The sequence below is a fragment of the Ochotona princeps genome, chromosome 2, assembly GCF_030435755.1.
Source record: "Ochotona princeps isolate mOchPri1 chromosome 2, mOchPri1.hap1, whole genome shotgun sequence".
Classification (NCBI taxonomy): Eukaryota; Metazoa; Chordata; class Mammalia; order Lagomorpha; family Ochotonidae; genus Ochotona; species Ochotona princeps.
Genome location: NC_080833.1, coordinates 23,832,568 through 23,847,382, shown reverse-complemented (window position 1 = coordinate 23,847,382; position 14,815 = coordinate 23,832,568). Strand labels below are relative to the sequence as shown.

The 14,815-nt window shown below is 48.0% G+C and overlaps 1 protein-coding gene across 1 annotated transcript in view; it reads left to right on the top strand.

The window, feature by feature from the left end:
• The window catches only part of YARS1 (tyrosyl-tRNA synthetase 1), a 28,083-nt gene that overhangs the window by 10,981 nt on the left and 2,287 nt on the right, over window positions 1-14,815 (top strand). Inside the window, exons 5-12 of the mRNA XM_004591610.4 lie at window positions 706-786; window positions 4,752-4,844; window positions 6,983-7,118; window positions 7,495-7,580; window positions 11,141-11,276; window positions 12,833-12,930; window positions 13,722-13,915; window positions 14,314-14,455. Coding sequence (XP_004591667.2) covers window positions 706-786; window positions 4,752-4,844; window positions 6,983-7,118; window positions 7,495-7,580; window positions 11,141-11,276; window positions 12,833-12,930; window positions 13,722-13,915; window positions 14,314-14,455 — 966 coding nt within the window. The remainder of the gene's footprint in view (window positions 1-705; window positions 787-4,751; window positions 4,845-6,982; window positions 7,119-7,494; window positions 7,581-11,140; window positions 11,277-12,832; window positions 12,931-13,721; window positions 13,916-14,313; window positions 14,456-14,815) is intronic.

Genomic DNA, 14,815 nt, shown 5'->3' with positions numbered 1-14,815 from the left:
AATACCCTAACTGCCTACTACCCAGTCTAACTCCTTTCTCACTGTCACAGGAGTTGGCCACACACTTGACATTTGTCACAGGCTGCCTTGTGTGACATGCCTGTGTTATATCTTCCTCTTTTCTCTCTATTCCCTTCCCAGTGCCAGCTTGTGAGTATCTGAGGGTGAAGAATACATACATTTTATTTGTGTGTTCATGTATTTTTATTTTTATTTCTCTAATGATAGAGAAAGCCAAAGAGAGAAAAAAAAGAGCCTCTGTCTGTTGCTTCATTCCCCAAGTGTCCTAAACAGCCAGAACTGGGCCAGGCCAAAGCCAGGCCAGGTCAGGTCTCCTTTGAGGGTAGCAGGACCGCAGCCTGAGGCATCAACTGCTGGCTCCCAGAATGTGTATTAGCCAGAAGCTAGATCTGAGACCTGATGTAGACACTCTGATCTGGGATGCAGGTGGCCCTGGCAGCAGCTTGACCTGCTTCTCCCTGTGGCCTGCCCCGAGGCTATCCCTCCTGTGCTTGGGTTTGGTCTAATGCAGTGACATCCAGATGGAGTAAAATTCCCTGTAGGCTCTCAGCAACTGTTCCAGCTGCTCTCAAGGCCGAGAGAGCAGTCCAGTCCTTCCAGTCATGGTAGTATAGCACTTCATATTTTCCCTAGCTTTTACCCTCTGAAAACTTGGCGATTTTCACCATGTGTTTCTTTCCACAGGCTTTGGATGAAGAGTATCTAAAAGTAGATGCGCAATTCGGAGGCGTGGACCAGAGGAAGATTTTTACCTTTGCAGAGAAGGTAGGTGTCCTCTTTGTTGTCTCTTCCTTTGAGCCTCCAGGTACGCCACAGAAGTTGATAGGACTATGATATTTCAGCCCTTCCAGTCATGATAGTATTGTGGGGTAGGAGACTCCTGGTTTTACATATCAAAAAAACCTAAGGTAGAGAAATCAGAAAGTTGTCCAGCCTCACAGTCAAGTCACACAGTTACTCGTGGAGCAGGAATCAGTGCCCAGCTCAGCTGCCTGTAATGGTCACACTGCCACCCACAGGGAAGCTGTACAGGACTCACTGATTCTGCTCTTGCAATCCCATATCAGTGCCAGTTCCAAGTCCTGGCTGCTCCACTTCTGAGCCAATTCCTTACTCAAGATGGCCCAAGTCCTGCCAGGTCATGGGAGATGTGGATGGAGTTCCATGGCCCTGACTTTGGGTTAGGGCCATTTGAGGAGTGAGCTACCAGGTGGAAGATCCTTTTCTTTCTTCTTATCTCTCTTTAACTCTGCTTTTCAAAAATAAATCTTAGAAAGAAAGAAAAACTTACTGTGTTATCAATTTAAAGCAAAAGTCAGTAAGTATAGTGTCAGGTACTTGGCCCTTCTCTCCACTGCTTTCTCGCATGTATTAACAGGAAACTGGATTAGAAGCAGAACAGCTGGGATTGGAGCCACATCACAAGTGGCAGCTTAGTATGCTGTACCACAGAACTGCTCCCAATCAAGTATTCATTCATCTGCCTACTCTGTTAAGTGATTTTATTGTTCTACCAGAAATATGCCAGTATTTTCTTAGGTTTGTATGGTTCACAGGCTAAAAGTGTTTTTAGTGTAATTTTTCATTTTATTTTTAATATTATTTACTTAGTTGAGAGGGATGCATGCCCATGGGGGGCCTCTGATTAGGCTGGGGAAGACTAAGACATGGAGGAAGGAAGACAGGACAAATGTTTCAATTTTACCTTCTTTTTAAAGTTGTTGTGTTTTTTGTTTGTTTGTATGTTTATTGGAAAGTAAGATTTACAAAGAGAAGGAGAGACAGAGAGAAGATCTTTCATCTACTGGTTTATTCCGTAAGTGGCCACATCAGCAGAAGCTGAGATGATCCGGAGCCAGGAGCTTCTTTCAGGACTCCCTTGTGGGTGCAGAGTCCCAAGGGCATTGTCTGCCTCTTTTCCCAGGCCACAAGCAGGGAGCTGGATGGGAAGTGGAGCATCTGGGATATAAACCCACGTCCATGTGTGATCCCAGCACATGCAAGCTGAAGACTTGAGCCACTAGGTTACTGCGCCAAGCCCCCCCTTTTTTTTTTTAAGTTTTTAGCAACTGTAAAAGGGCTGGTTTTGTGGTGTGCTACCCCCTACAGCACTGGCAATTCCATATGGGTGCTGGTTCATGTCCCTGTTGCTCCGTTTCCAATCCAGCTCCCTGCTAATGGCCTGAGAAAAGCGACCATAGCTGGTCCAAGTCCTTGGGCTCCTGTCACTTACCTGGGAGACCAGGAAGAAGCTCCTGGCTTCTGCGCTCAGCTTGGCCCAGCCCTGCTCATTGTGGGCATTTGGGGAGTGAACCAGTGGATGGAAGATCTCTCTCTTTCTCTGTCTATAATTCTGCCTTTCTAATAAGTAAATCATCAATAAGGGAAGAACTGTAAAAAAGGGTAATAAAGAATGTGCGATAGTTTATTTTATAATTTCTGTTTCTTTGTAAGGCAGAGAGATAGAAAGATCTTCCATCCCCCTACCAAATGCGTGCAACGGCCTGGGCCAGGCTAACACCAGGAACTCAGAATTCTATCCTGGTTGCCCATGTTGGTGGCAGGGCCCCAAACACTTCAACCATTATTTGTTGCCTCCAAAGATGCATTAGCAGAAAACTGGATTGAAAATAGAGTAGCCGAGATTCAAGCTGACACTCCAATACTAGATGCAGATGTTGCAAGCAGCAACTTAACTTGCTGTGCCACAGTACGTTGCCCCCATTTGAGTATCGTCTACTACTAACCTTTCTGTCAAGCTCAGTAATCCTGTCTTCTGTTTAGTCTACTATTGTGCCTTTTTCAACTTAACTCTTTTTAAGACTCCAGTTCTCTTCTAATTCTTTTACTTGTTTCATCCATTTTTTTCCCTCTGGTTTCCTTTATCATCCCAATCACAATTATTTTGTTATGTTAATCCGCTTGCTCCAATAACTGGATTGTTTCTAGTTCTATTGCTGTTGGCGGTTTTCTCAGACTCACAGCTCTGTTTATTTCTTCCTATTTCTAGTCTCTCTTTTTTTTTTTTCCTTTAATGGTATCTAAGAGATGATAGGTGTGCTGTGGACGCTGTGCAGTGTGTTTATGGAGTGCTATGTTTTCTGAGGGTTGCTAAATTACTGTTTATCACCTTGGCCCTCGCTGGGGTTGGTTTTAGTCTTTGTTAGAACACGTCTATGTTGCTTTTACCCTTGCTCTCCTAGGGTGTGGCCCTTCTGAGGTCTCCATTGCAGCCAAAGTCCTCTTGACTTTGAACCTCGGCTTCAGTGTCTGTCTGCCCAATCTAGTGCAGCCTCTAAAAGCTCTGCTAAGGTCCCCAGCCTCCCAGAGCCAGTGCTGTGCCCTGGCATTTCAGCACAGACAGTCATACAGCTGAGTCAGCCACAAAGTCACGGGGAAATGTGAAAAAGGCTTAGCAGGGAGGGGTACCCTCTCTCACTAAAACCCACCTGCCTCCTGCCAGCCCTGCACTCTATATTTTCTCTGCTTAGACCACTGCTGTCTACCTAAAATTTTGTTCCTAGCACTGGGTTTGAAAAAAGTGCCCTCAGGGAGAAAGCCAGGGTAAGCTCTCCTCTCTTAAAGATAAGTAGGCTACACTGGCTGTTCCTAGGGTTACAAATGATTGTTTAGTGTATTTCCAGTTTCTGTAGCTGTTTATGGTGGGAGAAGAAGTCCAGTAGCCTTAAAATGTAACATGAATAGAATACTTATCTTTTCCATTCGTGTTACTATGTAAGGGGCCAGCATTATGGTGTAGCATTGGTAGGTTAAGCTGCCACCTGCAATAATAGTTTTAGATCCCCAGAAAATCATTGAGTCTGAAGTCGGTGCTAAGGCATAAAGGGCAGTTTATTCAGGTTAACCTAGGTCTCCCAGCCACCCCTGCAACCCAGCAGGGCTGGAGGGGGAGGGGCTGCTGCAGCCAAGGCTGCTGCAGGAACAGCAGGGCAGGAAAAAGAGCGAGAGAGCCCCCAGGGTTCTTATACATTTCAGAAAAATTTCATACAATTGTACAGTCATGATTGGTCAGTTTTAACTGTTAACTTTCAAAAAGAGCAAGTTAGCAGGCTTCTATTGGTGGGTTTGAAGCAAGCAACTTTCAAAAGGTACAAATTGATGGGCTATAGGGCGGTGAATCTTATCAAACACCAGGGACCTCCTTCCTGAGGAGTGGTCTGCCTATGTGACCTGCCAGGTGTCCTAAAGACTATCAGGCCTGGAGTTCACATAGCCCCGAGCCAAGCCATTAAGGCAGAAATCACAAAGGCAGAGAACACTTAGGTTCTTCAACAGCATTCTATATGAGCACTTCTAAGTGTCCTAGCTGCTCCACTTTGATCCAGCTTCTGCTAACATGCCTGGTAAAGCAGTGGAAGATGGCCTAAATATTTGCACCCCTACCACTCAACATGGCAGACCTACAAGAAATTCATGGCTTGTGCTTACTCTTGGCCCAGCCCTGGCCATTACAGACAGTTGGGGAGTGAACTAGTAGTGGGTGGAAGATTTCTCTGAGTGTTTCTCACTCTACCTGTCAAAAATAAATATTTTAGAAAAGTAGTAGGAAAAATACCTTTGTCATAGTAATCACTGTTGAAAACTGTATATATTCAGTGGAAAGATGATTGGAAGGAACTTATTAGCTGTTAAATTGCTAGTCAGGTTAGAGCAGGACCCTGAGGAGGAGTTTATGCTAATATCTGCTTCTGTGTGTTCGCCTCTCGCAGTACCTCCCTGCACTCGGCTACTCGAAGCGGGTCCATCTCATGAATCCCATGGTCCCAGGACTAACTGGCAGCAAGATGAGTTCTTCTGAAGAGGTGGGTTGCCAGCCGTGACCTGTTAAAAAGTCTTCAGCAGGAGATGGCGAGGTTGAGAACTCCAAAGCACACAGCCTCGCTAAAGAGAATTATCAAATATTTGAGCAGTGAGGGACATTAATCCAATTAATTCGGCAGTTGCTGAGTGTTAAAAGAGCTAGAACCAGTCCTGATGGGATCCAATTGTACTTGGAATCATTTTATATGATTAAAAAAAAAAAAGAATAAGTGATTTCATAACACTGTGATACATTCAGCCCTACTAGTGAGAGGGCCAGACTTGCATTTTATTCCTTAACCTGTTGGTTCTTAGTGTGCTGTTTGATATAATTAGAATGACAAAGAACGTATCTTTCAATGTTTGATTGTCCTCTTAGGGAAAGGTATGCTTTTTGTTCTGATCTTTAAGGACACAGACTAGAGGAATTAGTAGAAACCGAAGGTGTAAGGAGTTGAGTACATGTTGTTCGGATCCTGTCCTTACAGATTCCGATCAGGTGGTTGTGATTTAACTCACAACCTGTCTCATTCTTTCTGATTTCTCAAACCGTACGTGATGAGAGATTGGCAAGTGCATGTGTAGTGCCATCACCCTGAAGAAACACTCATTCCTTTTGCTCCTTTCGTGTGAACACGCTCCGTCGTGTGACCAGCAAAGTACTACAGCCCTCAGCCTGAGTAACATCTCCCACCCTGCACTGCAGCAGTCAGCCCAGCAGCCGCAATCCCAAGGCATGACCTTGTCAGCATCACTTGGAGGACTTCTTCAGAACACAAGTGCCTTGGCCTAGCTCCCTGAGCTTTTGATTCATTAGGTCTGGGTAGAGCCCAGCGAGTCGTATGTTTTGTAAAAGGACCCAGGTGATTCATGTACAGTCACGTGTAGAAATCAGGGAGGTGAACAGTGAACTTACATGCCTCTAAACTCACTCACCCCAATTGACAAACAAAGCCTGTTGCCTAAAAAGGAAGAATTGTTCTAGATCCTGTGTAATACTAGTGTCTTAATCTCTTTTCTGTTGCTTTAACAGCATACCTGGGGCCCGAGTAATTTAAACAGAAAAGAAATTGATTTCTTAAAGTTTCAGAGTCTAGAGAGTTCAAAGTACTGGGCTCTACAGGGTAAAGGCCTTGTTTTTCTTTCTTTCTTTCTTCTTCTTCTTTTTTTTTTTTTTTTTTTTTGTGACATTTATTTTATTGGGCCCAGCACATTGGCTCAATGGCTAAATCATCAGCTTGCAAGCGCCAGGATCCCATTTAGGATGCAGTTCGTGTTCCATCTGCTCTGGTTCCCATCCAGCTCCCTGTTGTAGCCTGGGAAAGCAGGAGAGGATGGTCCAAAGCCTTGGGACCCTGTATCTGCATGGAAGACCTGGAAGAAGCTCCTGGATGCTGGCTTCAGATCAGCTCAACTATGGCCATTGTGGTCATTTGGGGTGTGAACCAGCAAATGGAAGATCTTTGTCTCTCCTTCTCTCCATCAACCTGATTTACCTTTCTAATTTAAAAAAAAAAAAAAATCAATCTTTAAAAAAATGGTATTTATTCGTTTTGAAGGCCAAGTTACAGAGGGTAAGACAGACATTTGAGGAATGAACCCAGCAAATAGACCATCTCTGTCACTCCCTGTCTTTCCAACTGCACTAGCCCAGGAAGTAAATCTATAAAAAGGAAAAAGTCAAAGCCATGGCACCCAGTGGGGCTGATTACTGAGGGCAGTGTCAGGGACCTTTCAGAATGCATTATTTATAAGTTTGCTTTTAACAAAGATCTAATGTTTTCATAATTAGGATGACACAAATGTTGCTAGCTTGAGTCCATTATTCCAAGTGGTTCATGCTATCAGTGACTTCCACGAATACACAAGTTTCTACGGGACACTGGGATAGCTTCCGCATGCTTGCAGGAGCTCCTCATGTCTTAGTAGGAATGCCAGTTTTTCTGAATCCTTTTTTTAGTTATCCTATTTTGCCTTCTTTGTAAAAAGATTTAGTGAACAGTCAGATATCTGCTCTTGTCAGAGTTGTTAAATGTTAAAATCTTTGTTTAAAAAAAAAAAATCCACAGATTAGTTGAGGATATTGTCATTTTCAACCACGAAAGATCCTCTTCTGCCTCCCCCCACCCCAACTTTCCAGGAGTCCAAGATTGACCTCCTTGACCGCAAGGAGGATGTGAAGAAAAAACTGAAGAAGGCCTTCTGTGAGCCAGGCAACGTGGAGAACAATGGGGTGCTGTCCTTCATCAAGCATGTCCTCTTCCCCCTCAAGTCTGGTAAGCTCGCCGTCTTCCCTAGGCCGGGCTGCAGCAGGCGCTGGGGATTCCTCAGACACTCCCCTCCTCCCCACCCTGTTGGAGCCACCCCTTCATTAATGTGTGGCTAGGTTCTGAGGGGGTGTTAGAGGATGTTAATGGGGGTGGGGTGGGATAAGCTGAGCTGAGGGACTCCAAAAGCAATCCTGTCATGGTTCAGGACCTTGGTTACCCCTCTGCATCTGCAGCTTTCTATCCTTCCAGTGTTAAGAGTGGTAAAACACCACATCACAAAGCTCGCAGCACACACACAAGACCCACAGCTGTGCGTGTGGCCGGGGCAAGCGGACACTTCCATTACCAATGAGCATGTGGGCACGGACCCTTTTTCTTACAGAGTTTGTGATCCTTCGCGATGAGAAATGGGGTGGAAACAAAACCTATACCGCGTACCAGGATCTGGAAAAAGACTTTGCTGATGAGGTAATACCAGAGGAAAACAAGCCCTTCCCTCTCGGCCTAGTAAGGTGTGCTCGTTGGCCACAGGATTCAGCCTTGATGCCTTCCGGAACTGTACAAGTATATTGTGTTAATGACTTAGATAAAACCTCAGGTCATTCACAGGTTAGGTGGGCAGGCAACACAAAGCTGGGACAGGTATGAAATCAAGATTCAAACAAGGGAAATAGAATAGAGGCTGATGTTCATTTCCATCAGTTAACAGAACTAGTAAACACCTGTGTGTTAGACACGTACTAGGAATTGATACTACCCAAAAGATAGTCTCCGTGCAACTCAGTTCAGTAGGGGAGGCAGATATACAAGCAAATACTATTTTCTATGTTACTGTACAATAAAGAGAACATATATGAGTAGTGTACACAAGGAATGAAATTGAGGGTTTGATTGGCTCCAAATTCAGGTGGAATCAGCAGTTTGATGGAACAGTGGAAATGTTAATAAAGGGGCAGGTATTTGGTGTGGCAGTTCTATTGGTGCTTAGGACGCACCAGCCTCCCCTATCAGAGTACCTGGGTTCAAGGGCCAGTCCCAATTCAATCCAGCTTCCTCCCTATGTGCACACTGGGCGGCAATAGGTAATACCTTGTAGTTGGGTCCCTGCAACCCATGTGATAGTCCACTCAGTGCTCCTTTGTTCCAAATGCTTTGAGGCTGTGCACGTTGGCCCTGGACTTGAATTTGCAGCAGTTTATTTTGATACCCTAGACAGATTGGATAGGAAAGGAACAACGGCATGGCAGGGAACAGAATCAACCACGTCACAAAAGGCACCATTGAGAGAACAGGGGTGTGTCCATGGGAAGCCAGTCGTGTTAAAACAGCCTCAGCTTTGAGGCGACCTCTTGTGGGGAAGGGTCACAGCAGGACTGCTGATGGAAGGCGCAGGGCAGCCTATTCATCTTTAGCATCAGGAAGAACCTTCTGGTGACCCCTGTTGCTTGAAGATGGACAGAGCTGCCTCACCCTGACTTTGTGCTCCCCTCCCCCTAAGGCATCCATAGGCTGGGTTGCACACGAGTTGAGCTTCAGGCCATTAGAAGGACTCTGTGACAAAAGCCTGAAGGCCCATCAGACCTTCTGGGGATATTTTGCAGTGGTGGTTCTGAGCCCCTTCCATCTGTCTGCCGTCTGGGGTGGACCTGTAGAAGTCACCCCTCTGCTCTTTAGCCTTGTGAACAGTGTTTGGTGGGAATGACGGGAAGGAATGCATGACGGCCTCTGGCCAACGTCTGCGGCCACCTCATCCAAGAGCATTTCCTGGTACGGGGAGGTGCCATCTGCGCTGCCTGCAGCCACATGGAGTTGCTGCATACCAACAGTGCCAGTGGTGCCACTGAGAACTGGATTTGAGTATATTTACTGCCCACCAAGGCTGGGGGCTACCAGACTGAATGGCAGCAAGCCTAAAGGTTGCACATTGTTAAATATTCTGAGCCACAATGATGATTTAACCAGCTCATCTTCCACCTCCAAGCTTCGGCATCCCATACAGGCAACTAGTTTGTGTCCTGGCTGTTCCACTTCCGATCTAGCTCTCTGCTTGTGGCCTGGGAAGGCAGTGGAGAATGGCCTAAAGCCTTGGGACCCAGCACCCACATGGGAGACCTGAAAGGGTCTCCTGGCTTCAGTCTGGCTCAGTTCTAGTCATTGTGACCGCTAGGAGAGTGAACTAGCAGTTGGAAGATCTTTCTATCTCTCCCCTCTATCAATCTGCCTTTCCAATTAAAAAAAACAATGGTCTTAAAAAATTAAATAATCTCAGGGAAATGAAGAGATGGCACGAGAAACAACAATGCTGGCATCAGTGGATGCTGGATACTGGGGCCTAAGGGATATCCTGTCAGAATATCTAGAAGATACTGCCAAGCCACATTTGGGATATAAAGGAGTAGTCACAGGACATGAGAAGGAAAACTGAATTATTTAAACTGCAGACTGAGTGCAGAACTAGAAGAATTTCAGATTAGGGGATAGCTGTATATACTTCATGAGATGGGGTTGGGTCCCAGATCCAGGCACGGAGTTCATTTATGTTTTCATATACACCTTTCACACATAGCTGGAAGGCAATCTTATACAGTATTTTTAGTGTGCCCACATTTTTGACTATGAAATGAGGTCAGATGTGGAATTTTCCACCTGTGGCACCATGTTAGTGCTCAGAAAGTTCCCCATGTGGAGCCTCTTGGATTAGGCCTGCTCCACCAGAGCCACCTTGTGCCAATACTGTGCTCCCATTTGTACACACATGGGGTGATTTAGCCCTCCTGCCAACTCCAGGACCCAGCTGTTGCTCTTCGTTTTGTAAGTGAAGAAGGCAGAACCTCAAGGGCTGGTTGCCTGTTTGGGTCATACAACTAGCTGGGAGTTGCACCCAGGCCTAACTCCTCAGTTCTTATTCTTTCTCCTCTCACATTCTCCTACATGATGCCTTTCACCCACCCACCCTGCCCCCCGAGTTACCTGCGTGAGCATTTCTCTGCCTGAGTGTAGAACTCTGTTGAATGGAAGGACTGGGAGAGTGAGAACAATGAATACATTCAGCCTCTAAAAATCTCTCAGTGCACGCAGAATTCACAAGCGAAGGCCATTGCTGTGGTGCCACCAGTGAAGCCACGGCTTGTGATACTGGCATCCTATATCAAGGTGCCAATTTGAGCCCCAATTATTCTGTTTCTAATGTAGCTTGCCTGATAATGTGTCTGGTTTTCTGTTTTGGGGGTTTTGTTTGGTTGGTTGGTTGGTTTTTGTTTTTTAAATTATGTGTCTGTTAAGGCAGCAGAAGATAGCATAGCCCAAATGCTTGGGCCCCTGACCACGTGGGAGACTAAGATCGAGTTCCTGGATGCTGGCTTTGGCCTGGGCTGGCCCAGACCCAACTTTTGTAGTCAGTCAGTCTGGCTGGCTGTGTCTGTTGCTCTGCCTTTAAAATAGACTTGAAAATCAGAGTTAGAGATAACTTCCAGCTGCTGGGTCACCCTCCCGTAAATTATTACGATGCCAGAACTGGGCCAGGCTGAAGCTAGAAGCCTGGCTCCCCATCCAGGTCTCCCTAATGAGTGGCAGAGACTCAAGCACTTAGGCCATCTTCACTGCTTTCCCGGGCACATTAGCAAGAAGTTGGATTGGACACAGAGCAAGCAAGAATGAACTGCACCACAATCCTAGCCCCCAATAAATAAATCAATACATCTTTTTCAAAAACAGATTTATTTGAAAGGCACAGTTACAGAGAAAGAAAAGGAGGGAGAGGATGAGAGTTTCCAGTCAGTTGTTGACTCCCTAAATGGCCCCAGTAACCAGGATTGAACCAGACTGAAGCCAGGAGCTTCTGGGTCTCCCACATAGGTGCAAAATTCCCTGGTTTGGAAAAGTGAGGTAGCTTTTCTGTATCTATTTCTTCTTTCCTTTATCTGCCTCACAAGAAGATCATGAGGATCATATAGCACTCCACATGTGAGGACTCAGCATCCCACACCCAGCTCAGGCCTCAGCTCACCAGGTCCTACTTGCCTCTGTAGGTTGTACATCCTGGAGACCTCAAGAACTCTGTTGAAGTCGCCCTCAACAAGCTGCTTGATCCCATCCGAGAAAAGTTTAATTGCCCTGCCCTGAAGAAGCTGGCCAGCGCTGCCTACCCAGATCCCTCAAAGCAGAGTAAGCCTGCCGGGGCGAGGCAAAGCCAGGAAGAAGAGAGCCCAACAGCAGGCCAGGAGCCCAAGAACCCGGGGGTTGGAAGTGCAGGACCATCATCTCCCACTGGGTGCTGCAGCGGGTCTGGAGTCATTCTGGTTCCAGGCTGGCCATTGTACCCATACTATGTTGCCTGCTAGGCTGGTTCAAGGCCCATGCCTATGCTCTGGGAGTGACCGGCATGAACCACAGGTGGTGTGCACCAGTTGTGGTGCAGCTACCCTGCCCAGCCTGCTAGCACCCCTCACCCAGTGCGTCTGCCTGGCTCATGGCCATTCGGCCACCCACACCTGGGCCCTGATGCTGAGACCCTGGCAATGGGAGCTCCACAGGACCCTTCCAGGACAGACTCAGTAAGTTCTGTGTGAAATGAATGGTGGCTGAGCTCCCACTGCCCTGCTCCCTCACACCCTGACAGCAGAGAGAGTAGAAGGAAATCTGATCACTCACTTCTGAAAGGTGGTTAGCCCAACTTTACTTACTTTTCTTTTTAAGGATTTGTTTATTTGGGGCCAATTTTGTGACATTTCTTGTTAAGCCACCACCTGCACTGCTGGCATCCCATATGGGCTCTGTTTAAGTCCTACCTGCTCTACTTCGGATCCAGCTCCTTACTGGTGTGTCTGGGAAAGCAGTGGTCCACTCACGTGGGAGACCCAGGGGAGGCTCCTGACTCCTGGCTTCAGCCCAGGCCATTGCAGCCATTTGGGTTATAAACTAATGGATGAAAGACCTCTCTCTCTGTAACTCTGCCTTTCTAAATAAATAAGTTTGGGGGGTGTTTTGTTTTGTTTTAGATTTGGTTATTTTTATTGGAAAGGTAGATTTACAGAGAGATCTTCCATCCACTGGTTCTCTCCCCAAATGACCACAACAGCTGGAGCTGAGCCAATCTCAAGCCAGAATCCAGGAACCCCCTTGGGATCCCCCACATGGGTATAGAATCCCAAGGCATTGGGCCATGCTCCACTACTTTCCCAGGCCATAAACAGAGTGGTACTGGAAGTGGAGCAACCAGGACATGAACCAGTGCCCACATGGCATGATGGCACTTGCAGGTAGGAAATTAGCCAGTTGAGCCATTGCGCCAGCCTGGTTAGTTAATTGAAAGACCTATACAAAGAGAGGGAGGGAGGGCCATTTGGTTCACTCCCCAAATGGCCACAAAGGCAGAGACTGCACTGAACCAGAGCTAGAATCTAGGAGCCTCTTCCAGGTTTCCCACATGGGTGACCACTGCCTTCCTAGGTACATTGGCAAGGAGCTGTGTTGGAAATAGAGCTGATGGAACATGAACTGGCATCCATATGGGACACAGGCATTGTAGGCAGCAGTTTTTCAAGCTACACCACAGAGCCAGCCCCTCACAGCCCTGCTTTAAAGCCTGGAAGTGGGGGGATTGATTCTGGGGATGCTACGCCAAATCTTGCCTGAGCTCTGCACATGTCAGTGGGATCAGCGACTTGCCTGCCGCGCGGAAGTAGGACAGTCCTAATCCCATGGGGTCCTCTCCTTTTCAGAGCCAGTGGCCAAAGGCCCTGTCAAGAATTCAGAACCGGAGGAGGTCATCCCATCCCGGCTGGACATCCGTGTGGGCAAAATCATCAGTGTGGAGAAGGTACTTTGACTACATCCCAGAGCAGCAGATGGGGTCAGGCTCCTGGCCTGGAAGTAATACACCCGAGGTCACATTGCAAGTCCCAGCGTAGGTGTCTGATTCTAGCATCAGGCTTTCCTGAACCTTGGACAACGAAACACATCTGGGAACTCATAGCTGGGCGGGGCAGGGAGGGCATCAGAGGGGACCTGTGTATCCGTGAAACCCCGTTCAATGGACTCGCCTGGTTTCACCCCACTTGTCTGGGTGAGCTGCCGGCTTCTCTCGGATCAGCACTTTGCCCCCTTGGACAGTTTTGGAGAGGGAAGGATTTCCTTTGCCCAAGATGAGGGTCATACACCGAGTGCCAGGTCTGTGGCTCTGGGAGTTTCAGCCCCCAGGTGCGGTGGCTGCTTGCTGTGAAGGCCTGACCACCAGAGCTCTCGGGACAACAGCTGCTGCTTCGGACACTAAGGCCAGCAGTCATACCTTGTCCCCCATCTCCCAAGCACCTGGGACAGGACTGGAATGGCACACGTACCATAATGGTGGCTACCCAGTGGGCCAGGCCATCCAATCTCTGATGCAAGCAAGTAAGGTTATTTCCCTCAAATCTGGCCTCTGGGTCAGGAGGACGACGCACCTTGGAGACCCATTCCTCCTGCTTACTGTCTGGGGTCTGGCAAGGGGCAGCTCCAGAGGGTCCTCTCCTCCAGGAGCCTCTAGAAGATGCCCCTCCCACAGTCAGAGTTCACCAGGCCCCCAGTGCTCCCCACTCAGCTCTTCTCCCACCTGCCATCTCTTGCTGGCAGCACCCAGATGCAGACAGCCTGTATGTGGAGAAGATCGAGGTGGGGGAAGCCGAACCCCGGACTGTGGTGAGCGGCCTGGTGCAGTTTCTGCCCAAAGAGGAGCTGCAGGACCGGCTGGTAGTGGTGCTGTGCAACCTGAAACCCCAGAAGATGAGGGGAGTTGAGTCCCAGGGCATGCTGCTGTGCGCGTCCACGTGAGTGAGGCCTCGTGGGGAGGGCTGGGAGGAAGCCCAAAGAGGAAGTCTCCTCGATGGGAAAAGATAATGGTACGAGATGCTGCACACATCTACAAATTGGAGCACTTGACTCAAAGTTACTTTTTGTTAAAAGGGAAGTTTTGTGTTCAAAAAAGTAAGAGGTGAATTTGGGATTCAAATACCATCCCAATGGGCTGTAAAGTCCCCTGCCTCCCCTTGAAACCCAGACTGTGGTACCAGATTCCCGTGATGACCAACACCAGCAAGCAAATGTGGCCCTCATGGGCTCTGGCCCCGAGCCACCTTAAGTCCCCTGTGGGTCCCCACATAATGGCCACTCTGGCCCCTGGAGGTCATCCATAACCTCCCCCCTCCCTTTTTTTGTGTCTTCCCAGAGAAGGGGTGAACCGCCAGGTGGAGCCCCTGGACCCTCCTGCAGGCTCCGCCCCTGGTGAGCGAGTGTTTGTGAAGGGCTATGAGAAGGGCCAGCCAGACGAAGAGCTCAAGCCCAAGAAGAAAGTCTTTGAGAAGCTGCAGGTAAGAGGCTGTGAAAGAGTGACACGAGAATGAGAAACAGATCTTTGCCATCTGCTGGTTCGCTCCCCAAATGACCTGGAAGAGTCTGGGCTGCTCCAGGCCAAAGCCAGGACTCAGGAACTCCATCTGGGTCCCACGCAGATGGCAGGACCACCCTCCACCGCTTCCCCACGTGCTTTAGCAGGGAGTTGCACCTGGGACTGGGGCCAGCCTCCCTACCTTCCCAGGTGCATTAGCAGAAGTGGAACAGCCAAGACTCAGACCTGCACTCATGGGATGCTGGTGTCACACACAGCTACCGCTGTACCACAACACTGCTTACCCTTCCCCAGCAGGACTTGGGCTCTGTCTTCCTTCCAG